The 24,305-nt window shown below is 25.2% G+C and overlaps 2 protein-coding genes across 3 annotated transcripts in view; both read right to left on the bottom strand.

Annotated features, from left to right (window-relative positions):
- Positions 1–24,305, bottom strand: part of tkv (thickveins) — a 392,745-nt gene that overhangs the window by 39,144 nt on the left and 329,296 nt on the right. The gene's annotated exons all lie outside the window — the stretch shown is intronic.
- On the bottom strand, positions 10,644–11,490 carry LOC135951086 (farnesol dehydrogenase-like). Its single transcript, XM_065500665.1, has 2 exons — positions 10,904–11,490; positions 10,644–10,826 (listed from the first exon to the last, which is right to left on the bottom strand). Exons 1-2 carry the CDS (start codon positions 11,477–11,479, stop codon positions 10,650–10,652), a joined length of 753 nt encoding a protein of 250 aa, XP_065356737.1. The 5' UTR covers positions 11,480–11,490; the 3' UTR covers positions 10,644–10,649.

Here is a 24,305-nt window from a genome sequence, read left to right as displayed (position 1 = left end):
GAAAAAAGTATTTTTATTATAAAAAGTATTTTATTGAAAAAAGTACTTTTATTATAAAAAGTACTTTAATTGCAAAAAGTACTTTAATTGCAAAAAGTACTTTTATTGAAAAAAGTAATTTTATTAAAAAAAGTACTTTTATTGTAAAAAGTATTTTATTGATAAAAGTACTTTTATTGTAAAAAGTACTTTTATTGAAAAAAGTAATTTTATTAAAAAAAGTACTTTTATTGTAAAAAGTATTTTATTGATAAAAGTACTTTTATTATAAAAAGTACTTTATTTGCTAAAAGTACTTTTATTGTAAAAAGTACTTTTATTGTAAAAAGTACTTTTATTGGAAAAAAGTACTTTTATTGAAAAAAGTACTTTTATTGTAAAAAGTATTTTATTGAAAAAAGTACTTTTATTGAAAAAAGAAATTTTATTAAAAAAAGTACTTTTATTGTAAAAAAGTACTTTTATTGTAAAAAGTATTTTATTGTAAAAAGTACTTTTATTGAAAAATGTACTTTTATTGAAAAAAGTACTTTTATTGAAAAAAGTACTTTTATTGAAAAAAGTACTTTTATTTTAAAAAGTATTGAGTATTGAAAAAAGTAATTTTATTAAAAAAAGTACTTTTATTGTAAAAAGTATTTTATTGTAAAAAGAATTTTATTGAAAAAAGTACTTTTATTGAAAAAAGTACTTTTATTGTAAAAAGTAATTTATTGAAAAAAGTACTTTTATTATAAAAAGTACTTTAATTGCAAAAAGTACTTTTATTGTAAAAAGTACTTTTATTGAAAAAAGTAATTTTATTAAAAAAAGTACTTTTATTGTAAAAAGAATTTTATTGAAAAAAGTACTTTTATTATAAAAAGTACTTTTATTATAAAATTAAATTTGAACGAGTTATTTTACTAAAAAAAATAACATTCATTCTTCAAAGTACATACTATTATTGTTTTATTATAAAAAGTACTTTCAATGATGATTAGAAGAACCTTTATAGTATAAAGTACCTTTATAGTAGAAAAGTGTTTTTTACAATGAAAGTAAATTTTACAATAAAAGTACTTTTTACAATGAAATCAACATAATTCATAAAATTTTGTTCACTAACTTTCTGTTGTTTCAAATATATTTTCTTTTTTTTTAATTTTTTTATTGTTTTCATATTCTAATTAAAAAATGTTGCCTGTATTTATGATTATAAAAATATATTTTTTTAATATAAAAAATAAAAAAATCTTTAATAAAATTTCCAAATGTCTGTCTAGATTTCGAATAGCATAAATTTGAATAGCTGAAAACAATCAAAGTTTCTTGCCAACATGACTTTGAAAACATTTCACAAACAATTTATGATTTTTTTAAAATTTATTTTCAATATTTTGTTTTTCAAACTTTTTGTTTATATGCTAATAAAGCAAAAAGCAACATTAAAGTATCTGATTTTAATTGCCAGACTAATCGTTTATAAATAAATTATTAAACATATATAAAATAAAACACGCAAAAACATAATAATTTATATGGATTTAAAGTCGAAAAAAACTGTCTTCATAAATTTGTATTAAAAAGTATTAAATTGGGCAAAGAAAAAAAGGCGTAAACAAATAAATTTGTATTAAAATGAAAATAAAACTGTTTTAATTGGCAGTTGAGGTAATATAAAGAAATTCCTCAAAAGAAATTAATAAAACAGTAAGATTTATTTATAAATTGTCATAAATAATCAAGATGGTAATTTTTCAGAGTCTAAAATGAAACCTTTAATAAATGATGAAATCAGTTTTGCTAATATATAGCTGACAAAATCAGTAGCAAGGGAAAATTTTCAATTTCATCAATCATTTAAATTATTTACAAAATAAATAATTAATTAATTGAATTTATATTGATTATTTTGTTATAATAAATACAGCCATAAATTAAACACTTATTCACTTGTTTTATTTAAATGACCATTTTGCCTTTTGCATACCTAAAACTTAAAACTTGGCTAAATTGAAAAATTAAAAATTCAATATTATCAATAATATATCAATAATACAACAACAAAACAGCAGCACATTTCCTTATGAGATCATTTTAGAAAAATGTTTCATTATTTTTTTGTCCGTTTCTTATTTCTAATTAAATTTAAATTGCAACACACTGTGCGGCGTTGTGCATTGCAACGATGCTGATGATGGAAGATTTACAATTTTAATTAAAAATCATTAAAATAGTTTTGTAATTAAAACATAGAGTGTGTGTGTGGTTTCATTTAAAATTCATATACATTTTAAATCAATTTCAATTTTTGTGCGAACAAGAAAATAAGGTCATGACTAGGGGGCGGATTTATATGCAAATGCATGTATTTTCTCGAACGTCCAAATGCAATGAGAACTAATTATCTATCCGAATCACAGATTTTGCTGTAAAATGGCATCGATTTGTTAGGGCATATTTTTGCATATTCTATTTATAATGCATATTTTGTTATATTTTACTTTAAAATACATATTATCCCAATTTTTTATGCATATTATCCCAATTTTTAACAAAAATATAACTTTTATCGTCAATCAGCTATATATTGTCTCAACAAAAAGATTTTTTCGAATTTTTTATATAAATATCATGTTGTCGACTATCTTCTTTCGACATCGAGAATATGGCAGTAAAAAAATTCATTTCATTTCTCTATCAATATTATAATTTCAAAATTGTTCTTCAAAAATTTTTGGAGTTTTTCTAAGTATCAAAAATTCATTAAGGCCGGGTAACTTATTAAAATTTTAAACATAGTTAAGGCTTAATCAATATTTAAATATAATTTTTCCATACACATTAAATAAATTTTATCTTTGATTAAAACTTAATAAGTTACCCGGCCTAAGTGTAATAAAAACATTCATATTTGTTTTCATTGTAATTTGGATTTATAAGAGATTTAGTTACCGAAAGATTTTGTAACTTCACTGTCTATCGCACTTCATAAGTTTTTTATTACGAGCTGAAAATTAAGTTGGATGTAACTTTGCAGCACGATCAATATTTTAATAATTTTATAAGGCAAGTCGCATGGCATTAAAAAATATAATCCAAAGATACTAGAATTTTCTCAGATGAACATTTATAATTTAATTGTTAGTTAATTTAAAGAATCCTTACAGCTGGGAACACTGTTGAGTATTTTTTTTGGATATTGAGCGACCACAGTTAATTATTTTATGTTTCTGCACTAAAATATAAGTGCATATTTTTTATATTTTTAGGTCATATTTTGATATTTTTGAAGCATATTTTCCAATAATAAATGCATGAAAATCCGCCCCCTAGTCATGACAGAGGCACAGGAAATTGATTTGTTGTTTCAGTAAGATTTGGAATTTTTGAAGGGAATTAAAAAAAAAATTGTAAAATTTGTAAATAATTATAATTTTACGTATATTTAGGCCTATCAGCATAAAATTTAATTTATACAATACTATAAAAGTACTTTTCACATAAGTACTTTATACTATAAAAGTACTTTATTCTATGAAGGTACTTTCCATTTTGAAGGTACTACAAAGGTAAAGTATTATAAAGGTACTTTATATATAAATGTGCTTTATATATAAAGATACTTTGTAATATAAAGTACCTTCGTAATATAAAGTACCTTTAATGTGGAAAGTACATTTATTTGTAAAAAGTATTTTTGTTGTAAAAAGTACTCTTATTGTAAAAAGTATTATATTGTAAAAAGTACTTTTACAGTAAAAAGTACTTTTATAGTCAAAAGTACTTTTATAGTAAAAAGTACTTTTATAGTAAAAAGTACTTTTATAGTAAAAAGTACTTTTATAGTAGAAAGTACTTTTATAGTAGAAAGTACTTTTATAGTAAAAAGTACTTTTACAGTAAAAAGTACTTTTACAGTAAAAAGTATTTTTACAGTAAAAAGTATTTTTACAGTAAAAAGTATTTTTACAGTAAAAAGTACTTTTACAGTAATAAGTACTTTTATAGTAAAATGTACTTTTATAGTAAAAAGTAATTTTATTGTAAAAAGTACTTTTATAGTAAAAAGTACCTTTATAGTAAAAAGAACCTTTATAGTAAAAAGTACTTTTATAGTAAAAAGTACTTTTATCTTTATTGCAACTGGGCCATTCCTGCAGTGGCAATGTATCACTTTAGACAGTATTACTTTCACATCCGAAGTATTTAATCTAGTGTAGAGTCAGTTCCCACTTTTGCGTCCCTAAGTAATCTAGAGTGTAGTCTGTTTAATTTTAATTTTTTTAATTTTACTAGAAAAAGTAGTTATTTTACACATGAAAATATGTAAAGTTATTTATTATTTATTGTCGCTAAGTAATCTAGATTGTAGTCTATTTAATACATGTAACTAGAAGTGGCCACTAAGTATCCTTTTGTAACCCAAAATAATCAATAAAGAGACAATCAATCATCTATGACACGCTTATTTTTAAATAACAAGTTATATAGCTAATTTCAAAACTAGTTATAAATTCTCTAAACTCAACAATTTCCAAGGATTATTGTTGACAAAGCTCTATGAAAGTTCAATAACTTTTATGTATCCATTCAAATAACAGATATTTCTATATGAAATTCGAATTCTGTTAAATGTCTTAAGGAGTGTATGTTCACTTCAAAACATTAATTTGAGTTAATGATTTTTAGTTCTTAAAAAAAACAAAAAATAATAAACTTAATAAATTCATGCTAAAACACGTGTAAATCATTAAAACTAATATTTTTTTCAAAATAAGAAAAATTAGAAATACAAAAATGACTCATATTTATTTTTTTTATATAAAAATCATTGACACCATTCAATGTGATTTGTGTGTGTGTTTTTTTTTCAATATTATTTTTATCAAATTGTTTCTAAATCATTAAATCTCTACACAATTTGTTCAATTAAATTGAAAAATCACGTATGATTTGTTTTAAGAGTATGATTTTTCTAATATAAGTATAATTTACAATAATTTCCTTATTTAGTTAAAACAACTTTAAATTTTGTGTATTCAGTTTTTTGTTTTAATATTTTGTGAACAGTTACCAGTTTTTTTTTTAAGATTATAATTAAACTTTTAAACATGATAAATAAAATTTACACCTTTTTAAGATTTTTTTTTTTTTGGTTAAAAATTTATTGGCTTATATTAAGCCAACTGGTATTGTTAATTTGTTTTTTTTTTCTAATTTAGTTTAAATAGCTCTCGGTTTCATTCATAATTTCAGAAACTGTATCATTTTTCTTTCTTATAGAACGAGTTTGTTTAAAATTGCTGTGGTTTTTATGTTTAAAAGTTGTTAATTTTTGCCATAATAAAAAATCACAAAAAAAAATTCATTTATTTTTATAGTAAAGTTTTGTGGTATTAAAACTAGTTCACCTTGTTAAATGTTTCCATGTTGAATAATTTAATTTTTTTTAAAAAAAATTTACTCATATGGTGAGCGAAAAACAGTATGAAAATGTTTGTTGGTTTAAAATACCAAAAAATAAAAATTTTTCCAACATGTAATTATTTGACATGTACATAAAACTGATTGTGTTGATTTACCGACAAATCTTATGATTTGAGTTCTTTTTGGAGAATTTTAAAATATACTCAATAATACACAAGGAAAAATTATTTCTTAAATCCAAGAATTTTGTTGTAAATAAATAAATTAAACAGATTCTATGAGAACCTTTTAGACAGCGAAGTTGATATAATGATGTCTGTATGTTAGTGTAAATCAAATTTCCGAAGAGCCCATTTATCTTACAGGTCCACATGTGGTACCAATATATTAGTAATACATTCGAGAATTTTGGTATTGAAAACCAGCCTAATTGGTCAATAAATGTCTGAGATATGAACCAAAGAACACGACTGTTTTTGATTTTTACGTAATTTTGAACAAATTGAGGTAGTAGCGGTTTTTTGCTTATATCTCCGACATTTGTGGACCGATTTTCACGATTTTAAATAGAAATTTTATGCTCACTAACTCATAGAGATTATTATGTCTTAGACCCAAAAATATTTGATAAATAAATAAAACAGATTCTATGAGGAACTATTTTATACAGCCAAGTTGATATAATGATGCCTGTATGTTAGTGTAAATCAAATTTCCGAATACCCCATTTATCTTATAGTCTCAAATGTGGTATCAATATATGAGAAATACTTTCGAGAATTTTGGTATTGAAAACCAGCCTAATCGTTCAATAAATGCCTGAGATATGAACCATAGAACACGACTATTTTTGCTTTTACGTAATTTTTAAATCAAATTTCCGAATACCCCATTTATCTTATAGTCTCAAATGTGGTATCAATATGTGAGAAATACTTTCGAGAATTTTGGTATTGAAAACCAGCCTAATCGTTCAATAAATGTCTGAGATATGAACCATAGAACACGACTATTTTTGCTTTTACGGTTTTTAGCTTATATCTCAGACAATTGTGGAACGATTTTAAATATAAATTTGATGCTCACTAACACATAGAGATTATTATGTCTTAAACCCAAAAATATTTGATAAATAAATAAATTAAACAGATTCTATAAGGAACTATTTTAGACAGCGAAGTTGATATAATAATGCCTGTATGTTAGTGTAAATCAAATTTCCGAAGATCCCATTTATCGTACAGGACCAACTGTTGTATCAATATATCAGAAATATATTCGAGAATTTTGGTATTGAAAATCAGCCTAATCGGTCAATAAATGTCGGAGATATGAACCATAGAACACGGCTGTTTTTGATTTTTATGTAATTTTGAACAAATTGAGGTAGTAGCAGTTTTTTGCTTATATCTCAGCCATTTGGGGACCGATTTTCATGATTTTAAATAGTAATATATGCTGCTTTATAGTGGATATATTGATGTATCAATCATGTATGTAAGTTATTTTCTTGCATCGGAAAGGACAAAATAGTTTATGCAGATTTTCTCTGTGTATATTTTCTCTGTATCAATTATTATTTTAGAAAAATTCTCAAAGAATTTATTTTCTTTTCAGTGTATTGAGTTTACAAACATAACCAAACAATTTATAAATAGTTTCTAGTAAAATAATTATAGAATATAAATCTGTTTAAGGCATTAGAAATAAATGCAATGTTATTTTTAAAAATTTAATTTAGTTGTTGATTTCACGCTTTTTAAGGCTTTGAAATAAAGACAAATTAAATGAAAATCAACTTTAGCTAAATAAAGTTGTATTTGAAGACTATTATTTATAATGAAAATAATTGACATTTTACTTTAAAGGCTCTGTCAACTTTTTTCATTATAATAATAGTAAAAAGCTAATATTTATTTTAAATAAAACCTAATAAATCAACTCAAAAATTTAATTACTTTTTAAACTATTAATAAACATAATTTCATATTTTGTGGCCATTTTTTATTCCTTTAAAATACACCCCTGGCCATTATGAAAGCAACTCTGTATGAGTTTGTTTATTATTATTAGTTTTCATATACAGCAGGGTGCCTATTTGGCTGGCCACAATTGACCACCACAGACCACCCATTAAGAATTTTATAGGCCATAAATAATAAAGAAAAAAATCCAAAGCATAATATTACAAATTTTGTTTAATTTTCAATAAATTTAAAGCTAAAAAGTGTAAAATAGTAAATATACAAGGGTGTGTAAGTATAACTATGTTGAAATCATAAATTGTAGGTATGAAAACTTTAACTAAAACTTACGTAAATTAAAAGATTCATCCATGATATCAAATATCATAATGCCATTGAAAAACTTACCTAAAAAGACACAAAAAAGAAAGAGAAAATTTTAATAAATTATTGAAATATTAAATATGAAAATTCATAATTTTTGTTGAAAGTTAAAGTTCATTATTATTATTATTATTTTATATATATTTATTATTATAAGCCATAAAGCTTTTGTATTCTTTTGCTCTCAGGTAATTTGACACCCCATTATTATTTCGGTTTCGTAGTCATCAAAACAATAATAAAAATCATAATAATACAGTAGCAGCTATAATTTTTTTTTTGTTGATTGAAAAGTATTTTATTTTTTATATTTTTTGTTTGTTAAATACTTTTTAATTTCTGCAAATTAGCTGTTATTTTATATATAAAAAGACCTTTGCTAGATATATTTTAATTGCTGTTTTTAAACCATATTTAATCAAAAATTCAAAAACCAGTAGCTTCAAAACAATTTGAATTTTGTGGTTTTAATGAGTTTCTCTTGTCTTAAGTTTTTTTATGGTTTTGTTTTGGAACTTTTTAAAATATTATTCAAATTATGTTATTGTCATCAAAACACACGTTTTAAGCTGATGAATATATTGCCCTAAAAACTGGATAAAGGATTGAGACTTAAAAGAATGTACATCTACTTTTAGTAATAATATTGCTTTAGGAAATATTATTAGCAAAAGATTTAGTTCCAAGGCTAAAGGCATAATTTTAATAGCTCTATTCATAATGATAATGTTATTGCTAATACTGTTAGTATTTTTATTAGCCTCTAAGCTAAATCAACCAAAAAGAGAAATGCTTGAAATTAAACATACTTATCGATGGCTTAATATAAAAATGTCCTAACTAGTGTTTTTTTTTTGTAAGTCCAGATTTTCGTTTATTTCGATAATTGGTCCGATCATATATCATAATTAGCGAAAAAAAATCTCGACTTTAAAAAACACGAGTTAGGGCCTTTTTATATTAAGGCATCGTTATTAAATATTCTCCAAAAATTTTTAGTCTTTTAAGTAACAAAAACATTTTTATAGACTCATACAATATTTTTTTTATAGAAAAATTTGTGTATAACAGTTTTTTCCAAAGAAAAATTTGTGTTTAACGGTTTATATATTCTGGACCTTATCCTTGGATAGGAAAGTGGATATAACGATGTCCGTTTATTAGTTTAAATCTTGTTTCCTAAATCCCCCATTTTACTTACGAAACTTAATATTGTATCAATATATTAGATATCTATCGTCTTTAGCTCATTAATATTTTATTTAATATATACATGAGAATACAAAACAAAAATAATTAAATCAATATCTCTCACAATTTTGTCTTAAATGTATTTGAAATTTAAGGATTTGGGCAAATTTGTATAAAATTTTTTTCTATAGACAAATTTGAATATAACATATTTTTTAAAGAAAAAATTCAGTTTTTGTACAGAACGATTTCTGTATAACAGTTTTTTATGCAGAAAAATTTTGTGTAGAACAGTTTTTTTTATAGAAAAATTTGATTATAACAGATTTTACTATAGACAAATTCTGTAACACTTTTTTATAGAAACATTTCAGTTAGCTCTATAGAACGATTTCTGTATAACAGTTTTTTCTATAGAAAAATTTGGGTATAAAAGTTTTTTCTATAAACAAATTTATTTATAAATGTTTTTTCTATAAAAAAATTTCTGTATAACAGTTTTTTCTATAGAAAAACTTCTGTATAACAGTTTCTTATATGTAGAAAAATTTCTTTATGAAGCTTTTTATATTGAAAGAATTATGTATAACAGTTTTTTCTATAGAAAAATTTGTATATAACAGTTTTTTCTACAGAAAAATGTATGTATAACAGTTTTTTCTACAGAAAAATTTATGTATTACAGTTTTTTCCATAAAATAATTTGTGTATAACAGTTTTTTCTATAGAAAAATTTTTTGTATAATAGTTTTTCTTTATAAACAAATTTGTATATAACACTTATTTCTATAGAAAATTTGTGTATAACAGTTTTATCTATAAAAAAAATTTGTGCATGACAGTTTTTTCTATTGAAAAATTTATGTATTAACAGTTTTTTTATACACATTCGTGTATAACAAACTCTTCTATAGAAAAATTTACGTATGACAGTTTTTTCTATAAAACATGTATATAACATTTTTTTCATAGAAACATTTGTGTACAACAGTTTTTTCTATAAAAAAATTTATGTGGAACAGTTTTTTCTATAGAAAAATGTGTGTACAACAGTTTTTTATACAGAAAAATTGTGTATAACAGTTTTTCCAATAGAAAAAATTGTGTATAACAGTTTTTTTTATAAAAAAATTTGTGTGAACAGTTTTTTCTATATATATATATTTGTGTACAGTTTTTACTATAGAAAAATTTGTGTATAACAGTTTTTTCAATAGAAAAATTTGTGTAAGACAGTTTTTTTTATAGAAAGATTTGTGTATAACAGGTTTTTATATAGACAAATTTGTGTATAACAGTTTGTGTGAACAGTTTTTTCTATAAAAAAATTTGTTTAGAATTGTTTGCTTTATAAAAAATGTGTGTAACAGTTTTTTCTATAGAAAAATTCGTGTATAACAGTTTTTTCCGCAGAAAAAATTCAGTATAACAGTTTTCCTATAAAAAATGTTTACTTTACTATTAAAAAATTTCAGTATAACACTGTTTTCTGTAGAGAAATATTTGTGTGTAACAGTTTTTTCTATAGAATAATTTGTATGTAGCCGTTCTTTTTCTATAGAAAGTTAATTCCAAGCCACAAATGTAAATAAAATTGATTTATAACAGTTATTTTCAAGTAATTTTATTTGTTATAATTGAAAATAATTGATTATTTTTAACTCTAGAATTTTGTGGAGGAGTGGATGTGATATCTGCTTAAAACATTTCCCCAACCGGCTTAATAATCATTTCATGAATTTGCACATGAGGTGGCGTTGAAATGGCATACAAAACACCCGAAGCAATGTCCTCAGCTTTTAGAATAGTACCTTCCAGTGCAGTTTTAATATTAGTATTTAAAATTTCTGTATCCACAGCTCCAGGACTAATGCTCTATAAAGAATAAAATCAAGTACAATTTCATTGCACCAAGATCTCGTTACAACTAATATATAAATTGTACAACTTACAGTTACTTTTATCTTTGTACCCAATCCATTGAACTCCTGCCTGTAGATTTCTGTCATTGCTGTTATGGCAAATTTACTAGCCGGATAAATATTAAAGTCGGGTGCACTACCAACAACACTGCCTATAATATTATGGCCAGCTACACTATTGATGAGCACAACATGACCATTGAAATTACGTTTTTTCATTGACTGAAAAGCACGTTGAGTACAATAGACGACACCCATGACATTTGTTTGCAGTGTTTGTTCTACATCAGTTACACTCATGGTGGTTAATTGTCCTAGTTTGAGGCATCCAGCATTATTGACTAGAATATCTATGCCACCAAAATCGCCCTCTACTCGGTCGAATGTCTCATTTACCGATTTCAGATTTCCAACATCACATTTCAAAGCTGTCAGTTTTGTTTGCAAGTTTTTGGGCAATTCCTTTTTAATATCCTCAACACGTTCAACACGTCTGGCTAAACCAACGACTTGCACGCCATTTTTAACAAGATCCTTAACAATGGCTGCCCCAATGCCAGAACTGGCACCTGTTACCACTGCAATTTTATTTAACCAACGTTCCATATTAATTCTTCCTTTTTTCTTTGTTTTTTTTTTTTGAAAAAAACTTAAAATTGTAATATTTTACTTGCACGTTGGTATTATTTAATGGTTTTAATCGCACTGTTAGCAAATCAATTTGTTTTTAATTATTTGTTTTAGTTTTTCTTTGTTTGAAATTTAAATTATAGAATAGAGATTCGAATAATACCTAGTATTTATTTAATTATTAGACTACATTGTTCTCCTTTACAGATCTTTGTGGTTTTAATTTAATATTAATTTTTATATTGTTTTATTATGTGTGTTACACTTTTCTTGGTTGCACTCCTTACTTTAGCTCCCGTTTTAAAAAGTATGGCCAAAATTTCACCCATCACATTAGATCCTGCTGCAGTGTATTCCACGAAAACTTTTAGTTTTTTTTATTCTGACAAGTATAAATGCATTTGCCGTTGTTATTCAATAACAAAAAAAAGGCAAATTGTCTGCCATTTACCAAGAAAAAAATACGAAAAAGTTTATTTTTATACTACAGCAGAAGAAAATTAGTTTTCCTTAGAATTTTTTTTAATGATTTTTTGATTTCTTGGCAATTACCAGAGAAAGATTTCATTTATACGACTTTTTTTAAACTGCTGGCAAAAGAAATTTGCTTTTAATTTTCATCTTTTTTTTTGTTTGTTTTGCAAATTTCTCTAGCTATATGATTTTGCGAAAATAAAATCGAGATTTTCCTAACGTTTGGCTTTAAGTTTAATGACACTTTTTATACCCTTCACCATGAATGGCAAGGGTATAGAGTATAAGTTTGTCATTCCATTTGTAATTTCTAAATTTTTTAGTTGCAACCCCACAAAGAATATGTATTCTTCATCGTTATAGATTGCAGAGTGGATATAGCCATGTCCGCCTGTATGTTGAAATCAACTTTCCTTAGTCCTTAAATAACTTACATACATGATTCATACATCAATATATCCGCTATAGACACGGTTCGGTTGCTATTTAAAATCGAGAAAATCCGTTCACAAATGGCTGAGATATAAGGAAAAAACCAGGACAACCTAGATTTTAAGCCTATTTTTGATATACATATATCTGGATTACTTAGTCATTAATATAGCCAATATGGATATCTAATGATAGATATTGCAAAGGCCGTGGCATCGACGTACTATATAGCAAGTCGGACCTAAAATGGGTTAAAATCGGGAAAAATATTTTTTAACCCGAATTTTTTTTTTCATCTAAAAAAATTAGTTTGTCGTAATTTTTTTTCAAATAAATTCTAAAAAAAATTTAAAAATTTGTAAATTTGCCATACAGCAATGACAGAAATTTGAAGACAGGATTTCAATGGCTTGGGTACAAAGATAAAAGTAACTGTAAGTTGTATAATTTACATATTTGATGTGAGGAGATCTTGGTGCATTGAAATTGTACTTGATTTTTTCTTTATAGAGTATTAATTCTAGCGCTGTGGATACAGAAATTTTAAATACAAATATTAAAACTGCACTGGAAGGTACTATTCTAAAAGCTGAGTAAATTGCTGCGGGTGTTTCGTATGCCATTTCAACGCCACCTCATGTGCAAATTCATGAAATGATTATTGGCATTTCACCGGTGGGTGAAATGTTTTAAGCTGATATAACAAATAACTCATCCACAAAATTATCTTTATTTTCAATTACAACTAATAAAATTACTTAAAAATAAATGTTATAAATCAATTTTACTTACATTTGTGACTTGGTATTAACTTTCTATAGAAAACACTGTTATACACAAATTTTTCTATAGAAAACACTGTTATACACAAATTTTTCTATAGAAAACACTGTTATACACAAATTTTTCTATAGAAAAAACTGTTATACACAAATTTTTCTATAGAAAAAACTGTTATACACAAATTTTTCTATAGAAAAATCTGTTATACTCAAATTTTTCTATAGAAAAAACTGTTATACACAAATTTTTCTATAGAAAAAACTGTTATACACAAATTTTTCTATAGAAAAAACTGTTATACACAAATTTTTCTATAGAAAAAACTGTTATACACAAATTTTTCTATAGAAAAAACTGTTATACACAAATTTTTCTATAGAAAAAACTGTTATACACAAATTTTTCTATAGAAAAAACTGTTATACAGAAATTTTTCTATAAAAAACCTGTCATACAGAAATTTTTCTATAGAAAAAACTGTTATACAGAAATTTTTCTATAGAAAAAACTGTTATACAGAAATTTTTCTATAGAAAAAACTGTTATACAGAAATTTTTCTATAGAAAAAACTGTTATACAGAAATTTTTCTATAGAAAAAACTGTTACACAGAAATTTTTCTATAGAAAAAACTGTTATACAGAAATTTTTCTATAGAAAAAACTGTTATACAGATTTTCTATAGAAAAAACTGTTATACAGATTTTCTATAGAAAAAACTGTTATACAGATTTTCTATAGAAAAAACTGTTATACAGAAATTTTTCTATAGAAAAAACTGTTATACAGAAATTTTTCTATAGAAAAAACTGTTATACAGAAATTTTTCTATAGAAAAAACTGTTATACACAAATTTTTCTATAGAAAAAACTGTTATACACAAATTTTTCTATAGAAAAAACTGTTATACACAAATTTTTCTATAGAAAAAACTGTTATGCACAAATTTTTCTATAGAAAAAACTGTTATACACAATTTTTTCTAAAGAAAAAAATGTTATACACAAATTTTTCTATGGAAAAAACTGTTATACACAAATTTTTTTATAGAAAAAACTCTTATACACAAATTTTCCAATAGAAAAAACTGTTATACACAAATTTTCCAATAGAAAAAACTGTATACACAAATTTTCCGATAGAAAAAACTGTTATACACAAATTTTCCAATAGAAAAAACTGTTATACACAAATTTTCCAATAGATCTAACTGTTATACACAAATTTTCCAATAGAAAAAACTGTTATACACAAATTTTCCAATAGAAAAAACTGTTATACACAAATTTTCCAATAGAAAAAAACTGTTATACACAAATTTTCCAATAGAAAAAACTGTTATCAACTGTTCACTAGGAAATTGAAAAAAATTTGTAAAGATGTTTAAACAATTTTTTTTTTCATTTTGTTTTTATGTAATTTTAATTTCAAACAGAGTATATAAGATTCTTCACAGCCGAATATAGCTCTCTTACATTTTTTTTTTTTTTGAGATGTCTAGAAATAAAATTGAAAATTTTATTTTGTAGACCAAAGACTAGAATGTTGTTTTCGTTTTGTGTAAAGGGAAATTGTTGAAATTCTTAAGAAAATAAACAGGGTGTGAAGAAATGTTTATTTTTTTGTTTGAGAGAGTAGTAAAAATTAAAGATAATTATAACAAATATAACAAAAATAAATAGCATGAAAAATAAAATAAATGGTTACATAGTAAAGAAAATTTTAGTTATTATGTGATTAAGAGAAAACGAAATAGCAGCAATAGTAATGGTAATGCTAGTAATAAATAGTATTGCTATTTAATACAAATATAATTATATTTCTATTACAATAATTACAAGTAATATTTGATAAATATGACCAATAGTAATTGTTATGCTGTTTTTAATAAAACTATTTACATTTCAATTATACTGAAGAAACTAGTAATATTGGAAATAGCAGCAATAGTAATAATTCAATAATTCTAGAAATAGTATGATTGTTTTAAATAAATTAAATGAGTAATATTTTAAATATCAGTCAAAATATCAGCAATAGTAATTGTAATGCTAGTATAGCTGCTATTTTTAGTAAAAACAATTTCATTTCAATTATGAGTAAATGAGTAATATTTGAAATAGCAGAAAATAGTAATTATACTGCTAGCAATAGTAATTACAATTACTAGCTAGTAATAATTGAAGAATTATTATTGTTTTTTTTTAAGAAATTAAATGAGTAATATTTTAAATATCAGACAAAATATCAGCAATAGTAATTGTAATGCTAGTAAAAGCTGCTGTTTTTAATAAAAATAATTAAATTTCAATTATGAGTAAATGAGTAATATTTGAAATAACAGCAATTGCGACTTTTATATTAATTTCAATATTAAAGAATAAGTGAGTAATATTTGAAATTACATTTGCAATAGCAGTTAAAATAGCAATAATAGTACTTGCAAGTAGTATTAGTCATATTATTACTTAATTGTATTTTTAATAACTCCTTTACACATTAGTTAAAAACATTTTTCCTTGAAACTAATTAGCAATTTAGTTAGTTAATATTTGTGTTTTTTTTCAGTTCAAAACTTTTACTACCAAATAAAGTAATAACTATTTTTGTGTTGTTCGCCACACTTTGCAACCCACAAATGTCTGTCAAACAAGCTGGTAGCCTTTCCCTGACAATACAACAACCTACCACCAGCAAACGAGGCAACACCAATCAACATCTTCGTCGTATTCCAACATTAAATTGGCATTTCAATAAGTAATTTATGTATGCTTGTGTGAGTTTGTGTTGCGCAGTCGCATTTAAAATTCAATTGACAATTTCGTATAAATTTAATTCAATAATAATAATAATTTACTTTAAAAAAATACTTTATTTATATTGTATGTAGAAAAGAAAAGCGTAAAAAAATTATTTATTCAACAGCCAAGAAAAAACAAATAGTAATAGAAAAAAGCTAAAATACAACATGACATTACCACCCACGTTTGTAGATGTTTATTCAATGAAATTGAATGCAACTACTTGGCATAGGCGACGTTGCACTGTAGTGTTGCATAAATGTAGTTTTTGGTTTTGGCATTACAACATAAAGACATAAGTGTTTACTTGGGGGAAAAAAACTTAAAAAATTTAAGTATGTAGATGGTAAAGAGATGTTTAAGGATTGTGAGGAATTTTTTGAAAAGACATCTTTAAAGGTTTTTTAAGATTAATTGGTGAATTGGCATGTCTTTAGTAGGAAATTAAAGGCTTCTAAATAAGTTAAATTATTGGAGCATTTCCTATCATTGGGTACATTTAAGGAGTGCAATCAAAACCAACTTAGTCCTACAAAAAGTTGGCCAAACAATCAAACTGATTCCGTCAAACTGATTCCAATGTTATTAAACAGTATCGGGAGAACTTGTCCGTTGATAGTAAACTGGTTCAGGTAGAAGGAATATTCCACATGATGTTTTTAAGTCAATAAATAGAAAGTATTTTCAAAAGAGCTCCCAACACATCCGGTAGGAAAGGAGTCTGGTTAGCAAAGTACTCGGACTATTTAGTACGAAAAGTTAAAGCCAATAAAGGTTTAAAAGCCTACAAGGCTCAAATAGTTCCTGATAGGAACTCTGCTAAAAATTTAGAGGTCAAAGACAGAGCATAAACTTTAAAAAAAATAAACCTGCTGCATAATGGATGACGAAAAGTATGCTTTGAAAATTTTTCGCAGCTTCCGGCTCAAAAGTTATCGATAACTTTACTTTTCTATAGAAAAGTTATCGATAACTTTACTTTTCTATAGAAAAGTTATCGATAACTTTACTTTTCTATAGAAAAGTTATCGATAACTTTACTTTTCTATAGAAAAGTTATCGATAACTTTACTTTTCTATAGAAAAGTTATCGATAACTTTACTTTTCTATAGAAAAGTTATCGATAACTTTACTTTTCTATAGAAAAGTTATCGATAACTTTACTTTTCCATAGAAAAGTTATCGATAACTTTACTTTTCCATAGAAAAGTTATCGATAACTTTACTTTTCCATAGAAAAGTTATCGATAACTTTACTTTTCCATAGAAAAGTTATCGATAACTTTACTTTTCCATAGAAAAGTTATCGATAACTTTACTTTTCCATAGAAAAGTTATCGATAACGTTACTTTTCCATAGAAAAGTTATCGATAACTTTACTTTTTCATAGAAAAGTTATCGATAACTTTACTTTTCCATAGAAAAGTTATCGATAACGTTACTTTTCTATAGAAAAGTTATCGATAACTTTACTTTTCTATAGAAAAGTTATCGATAACTTTACTTTTCTATAGAAAAGTTATCGATAACTTTACTTTTCTATAGAAAAGTTATCGATAACTTTACTTTTCTATAGAAAAGTTATCGATAACTTTACTTTTCTATAGAAAAGTTATCGATAACTTTACTTTTCTATAGAAAAGTTATCGATAACTTTACTTTTCTATAGAAAAGTTATCGATAACTTTACTTTTCTATAGAAAAGTTATCGATAACTTTACTTTTCTATAGAAAAGTTATCGATAACTTTACTTTTCTATAGAAAAGTTATCGATAACTTTACTTTTCTATAGAAAAGTTATCGATAACTTTACTTTTCTATAGAAAAGTTATCGATAACTTTACTTTTCTATAGAAAAGTTATCGATAACTTTACTTTTCTATAGAAAAGTTATCGATAACTTTACTTTTCTATAGAAAAGTTATCGATAACTTTACTTTTCTATAGAAAAGTTATCGATAACTTTACTTTTCTATAGAAAAGTTATCGATAACTTTACTTTTCTATAGAAAAGTTATCGATAACTTTACTTTTCTATAGAAAAGTTATCGATAACTTTACTTTTCTATAGAAAAGTTATCGATAACTTTACTTTTCTATAGAAAAGTTATCGATAACTTTACTTTTCTATAGAAAAGTTATCGATAACTTTACTTTTCTATAGAAATGTTATCGATAACTTTACTTTTCTATAGAAATGTTATCGATAACTTTACTTTTCTATAGAAAAGTTATCGATAACTTTACTTTTCTATAGAAAAGTTATCGATAACTTTACTTTTCTATAGAAAAGTTATCGATAACTTTACTTTTCTATAGAAAAGTTATCGATAACTTTACTTTTCTATAGAAAAGTTATCGATAACTTTACTTTTCTATAGAAAAGTTATCGATAACTTTACTTTTCTATAGAAAAGTTATCGATAACTTTACTTTTCTATAGAAAAGTTATCGATAACTTTACTTTTCTATAGAAAAGTTATCGATAACTTTACTTTTCTATAGAAAAGTTATCGATAACTTTACTTTTCTATAGAAAAGTTATCGATAACTTTACTTTTCTATAGAAAAGTTATCGATAACTTTACTTTTCTATAGAAAAGTTATCGATAACTTTACTTTTCTATAGAAAAGTTATCGATAACTTTACTTTTCTATAGAAAAGTTATCGATAACTTTACTTTTCTATAGAAAAGTTATCGATAACTTTACTTTTCTATAGAAAAGTTATCGATAACTTTACTTTTCTATAGAAAAGTTATCGATAACTTTACTTTTCTACAGAAAAGTTATCGATAACTTTACTTTTCTATAGAAAAGTTATCGATAATTTTACTTTTCTATAGAAAAGTTATCGATAATTTTACTTTTCTATAGAAAAGTTATAGATAACTTTACTTTTCTATAGAAAAGTTATAGATAACTTTACTTTTCTATAGAAAAGTTATAGATAACTTTACTTTTCTATAGAAAAGTTATCGATAACTTTACTTTTCTATAGAAAAGTTATCGATAACTTTACTTTTCTATAGAAAAGTTATCGATAACTTTACTTTTCTATAGAAAAGTTATCGATAACTTTACTTTTCTATAGAAAAGTTATCGATAACTTTACTTTTCTATAGAAAAGTTATCGATAACTTTACTTTTCTATAGAAAAGTTATCGATAACTTTACTTTTCTATAGAAAAGTTATCGATAACTTTACTTTTCTATAGAAAAGTTATCGATAACTTTACTTTTCTATAGAAAAGTTATCGATAACTTTACTTTTCTATAGAAAAGTTATCGATAACTTTACTTTTCTATAGAAAAGTTATCGATAACTTTACTTTTCTATAGAAAAGTTATCGATAACTTTACTTTTCTATAGAAAAGTTATCGATAACTTTACTTTTCTATAGAAAAATAAAGTTATCGATAACTTTACTTTTCTATAGAAAAATAAAGTTATCGATAACTTTACTTTTCTATAGAAAAATAAAGTTATCGATAACTTTACTTTTCTATAGAAAAATAAAGTTATCGATAACTTTACTTTTCTATAGATATAGAAAAATAAAGCGATAACTTTATTTTTCTATAGAAAAGTTATCGATAACTTTTGGCCAAAAAACTCCCGCATGGCCATACATGAAACCGTAATATTCCATCATGATAACGATGTTGCAATACCTGTAAAACTATTTAGAAAAAAGTGGTTGGAAAGTTTTACCTCACCCGCCTTATAGTCCAGACCATGATCCGTCCGACTACTATTTGTTTCAATTGATGCAGAAAGCTCTCTCTGGGATACGCTTCACTTTATAACAGAGTATCCGATAATCCATATGTTGCCAGAAGGATGGGAAGAGGTCATAGCTGACAATGGCCAATACTTTGAATAAATTTCTATGTACAAATGTTTCAAAATAAGAGCTAAAAGTTAAAAAAAAAATCCCGCATTTTTAAGTCAATAAATATTGATTTTTTGAGCATATTTGTCAAAACCTACATCAAAACAAATTCTTCAACTATAGGGTGTTGCTTACAGCGGAAAAAATATGACAAATGTTAAACAGCATAAAAACACTTTTAAATTTAGCTATATGCATTTTTTTTCTTGTTCGTTCTTTGTTTCTCTTCATTGGTGGATTTTGTTCAAATGATGTTGTGATGTTTGGTTGTTTTGTGTAGTTCTTGTGTGCTTTTAGCGACAAATATTGACAAATGAAAGATGACATCCGTTAGAGTCATATGTAAGCATAAGACAGGCATAAAGACGGACATACTGACAGACAGACAGACAGTCAGATATGTAGAGGGACGATGGATGCATCAGCAAAGACAATCATTTGAAAACATGTTGCACACAGCACGCTTTTGTAAAAAAAAAATAAAGATGAAAAGAAGAAAAAAAAACCAAGTACAAACAAATAAATTTATAGCACATCACAATAAACATTGACTAAATGTGTCCCACATACAATTTTTTTAATTTTGCTGCATGCAGCAGCTTAAAGCAGCACAATATGCAAAGGTGTTTCTACATAAAGCAAACATTCATTCATTATGACTGCATTTTCGTTTAAAATATATGAATATGATGAGTGTGTTGCTTTTACTAATAATAATGTTTTCTTAATACTAATAATAATGATGATGATGACGAATTTCCTTCCTTTTCAATTTGTTAAAAAACAAGTAAGAGTGCTATATTCGGCTGTGCCGAATCTTATATACCCTTCACCAAATTATACTTCAAAATTTTAAATATTTTTAGGTAAACAAAATTTAATTTTTTTTCCAGTTGTTTTTTGAATTTTTTGGAAAAAAAAATTTTTCGATTGTTATTTAAAATTTTTTTTTTTAAATTTAAAAAATTTTTTTTTTTTTTAAATTTTAAAATTTTAAAATTTTTTTTTTTTAAAATTTTAAAATTTTAAAATTTTTTTTTTTGTTTTTTCAATTTTTAAAAAAAAAAAAAAATTCGGGTTCAAAATTTTTTTCACGATTTTTACCCATTGTAGGTCCAACTTACTATGGTCTTATATACGTCGTGTCAAATGTCTTTGAAATATCTATCATTAGATATCCATATTGTCTATATAATGTCTTAGTAATCCAGATATAGGTAAAAAAAATAGGTCAAAAATCGAGGTTGTCTTGGTTTTTTCCTCATATCTCAGCCATTTGTGGACCGATTTTGCTGATTTTAAATAGCAAAATTCTCGAAAGCATGTCTGACAGAATTATTGAAGATTTGGATCCCGAAGATATCTGGGGTCTTCAGAAAACTGATTTCAACAGACAGACAGACAGACAGACAGACGGACAGACAGACAGACAGACAGACAGACAGACAGACAGACAGACAGACAGACAGACAGACAGACAGACAGACAGACGGACATGGCTTAATCGACTCCGCTATCTATAAGGATCCAGAATATATATACTTTATAGGGTCGGAAATGAAAAATGTAGAAATTACAAACGGAATGACAAACTTATATATACCCTTCTCACGAAGCTGAAGGGTATAAAAACACAAGAAATTAGTCAATTCATAAATATTATTTAATTTACTTGCAAGTGTATTTTAGCTGCTGCTGTTATTTAAATGTAAACTCCAGGGTATGTTTAGGAGTAGGTGTCTGTCTATCTTGACTCTTCAGTTCCTGAGTTTTTATGTTTGATGAAGTCTTTTATGCAAATTTAGTTTTAAGTTTAGTTTTTTTCTCTCTTTCTGTTGTTTAATGTTAAATTTCTTGTTAATTCCAATCGCTTGTTTTATTTGTTTGTTTGTTTGTTTTTCTTGTCTTTTGACGATGATATATGACATTTTGCATGATCGTGTGATTTATGACACACGGCAGGTGGTCATTCCATATGTTTGTTAGTTTTTTTTTTTTTTTACAAAATTTATGGCTTTTTGGAAAAAATTAAGTTTTAATGTTTTGTATTTTTTCTCAATAAAAATTTAAAATTTGTCTATAAAATGTTAAAACATCTCATAGAATGTCATAAATATTAAAAGTTGTAGCATATTTAGCACAAGTTTTGAGGTTACAATTGTAGCTTGATAGATGTTTGAATTAAAATATTATGTAATAAATTTTGAAAGCATAAAGACAGAAATAATATGTAGTTATTTAGCTGTGTGTAGTGCCTTTATCAAATTTAAACGTTTTGTTTCCGTCACTAAACCTTTGGTGCTAATAATATTGCCATTAAATGCTATTGCTTGAAATATTATTACTTGTTTGTTATTAATACTAATATCTGGTGACTCAAATTGAGCTGTAAATGAAGCTTAATGTTAAAATTATTGTACTATTATTACAATTACTATTCATGCTAATACTAGTTCAAGTGGTTATCATTGCTTCTAATATGATAGCTGGCATATTATCAGTATTTGTAGTCAAAATATTGTCTGCTGAACAATATTTTGACTACATATCCATATATGTAGTTTTATTACTAATTCCAACAGCAGTAATATAATTGCAGCTAGAAACTATAGTTTTATTAACAATTGTAACAGCAACAATATAATTGGAACCTGCTAGATTTTCTCTACTGGTGAGCAACATTTCAAATTACAAATGAACTCATAAAATACCTCAGCATTGATTATGTGAAGTCTCTCTACGAGTTCACGAGCTATCGAATTATTTATAAAACAAAAAGTTTAGAGTGTCCCAATAGACGATAGAGGGTTGCGGGTTCGATTACCGCCAGAGACTCTGGGTGTATCTGCAGACAAGCAAAAAGCTTCGCAGTTTGTGTTTGTGTATATTTTGCTATTATTACTATTTTTATACCCTTCACCTTCGTAAGAAGGATAGCGGAGTCGATTAAGCCACGTCCGTCTGTCAGTCCGTCTGTCTGTTGAAATCACTTTTCTAAAGACCCCAGATATCTTCGGGATCCAAATCTTCAATAATTCTGTCAGACATGCTTTCGAGAAGTTTGCTATTTAAAATCAGCAAAATCGGTCCACAAATGGCTAAGATATGAGGAAAAAACAAGGACAACCTCAATTTTAGACCTATATCTGGATTACTAAGTCATTATATAGACAATATGGATATCTAATGATAGATATTTCAAAGACCTTTGCAATGACGTATATAAAAACAAAAAAATGGGTCAAAATCGGAAAAATATTTTTTAACCCGATTTTTTTTTCAACAAAAGTTTTTATTTCGCTAAAAAAAATGAAAAACAAAAAAAAAATCTAATTTTTTTTTTTTTACACAAAATTAAAAAAGAACTGCAAAGAAAATAAATTTTGTTTACCTATAAATATTTAAAATTTTTATTTTGAAGTATAATTTGGTGAAGTGTATATAAGATTCGACACAGCCGAATATAGCTCTCTTACTTGTTTAATACTATTGCTTGTAGTTTTTATGCCGCTAAAGCTTAGCTGCTAATACTAGGCATTTTAATAATATTTCTACTAAAACGATTAACACTGTTTTTAATAATACTTCTGATGCTATTGCTTTTAAAATTATTGATACTTTTGCACAGTATGCTTTAAAAAATCAATATCTTTTTTAATTTCTATTGTTATTTTCATTACAACTGTAGATTATGGGGTTGCAACATTATTCTCAAGGAAACTACTAGTAAACTCCCGCTGCTAATAATAAATGACCTCATAACTCTTAAATCGTTAATACAAAAGTGGTGGTTCTTCATCATCCCCGTTGATAACTTGATTTCTTTTTAGTCAATCTTTAGAACTGTTTAAGCAGCAATTTAAGGGGAAAAATCTGTAGCATGAATAAGTCAAAATGATGTCATTTAGATGCAAGTTACTGCTTTAACTATGAACAAATATGAATTAAGTTTGAAAATTTTGTTAAGAAAATGAAAGTTGTACAGACTATTTAAGAAGCAATTTAAGGGAAACAAATCTGTAGCATAAATAAGTCAACATGACGTCATTTAGATGCAAGTTACTGCTTTAGCTATGAATAAAATAAGAATAACGTTGGCAAAATTTTGTTTAATAAGAAGAAAATAAAAGTGGTACAGACTATGGGGGTTGAATTTTAAGATAAATTAATGAATTATCTCTAAGCTTTAGTAAAATCAATAGTTTTCGGGAAAAGTAGGGATATTCTTAAAGCTAATACGTTGCTGTTTTTAGCTAAAATTGCTGTAAATGTAAATTTATCAAAGGATCACAATGTAATGAAATTTCAGCTTTTTCCACAAATCCTGTAAATTTTTAGCAGCTTTTTTTTTAGCTATAATCGGCAATAAATTGGATAAATAATGTGTGTGAACTCCGTTTTTTTACATTACC

Source organism: Calliphora vicina, chromosome 2 (assembly GCF_958450345.1).
Source record: "Calliphora vicina chromosome 2, idCalVici1.1, whole genome shotgun sequence".
Classification (NCBI taxonomy): Eukaryota; Metazoa; Arthropoda; class Insecta; order Diptera; family Calliphoridae; genus Calliphora; species Calliphora vicina.
The sequence above is the reverse complement of the archived record's forward strand: the minus strand, read 5'-3'. Positions and strand labels throughout refer to the sequence as shown.

Bases quoted from the DNA above. Each gene is read 5' to 3' on its own strand.
- LOC135951086 (XM_065500665.1), bottom strand. From the start codon at position 11,479: ATGGAACGTTGGTTAAATAAAATTGCAGTGGTAACAGGTGCCAGTTCT. The intron at 10,827-10,903 runs GTAAGTTGTACA...TATTCTTTATAG, and splicing joins GTACAAAGATAAAAGTAACT to AGCATTAGTCCTGGAGCTGT.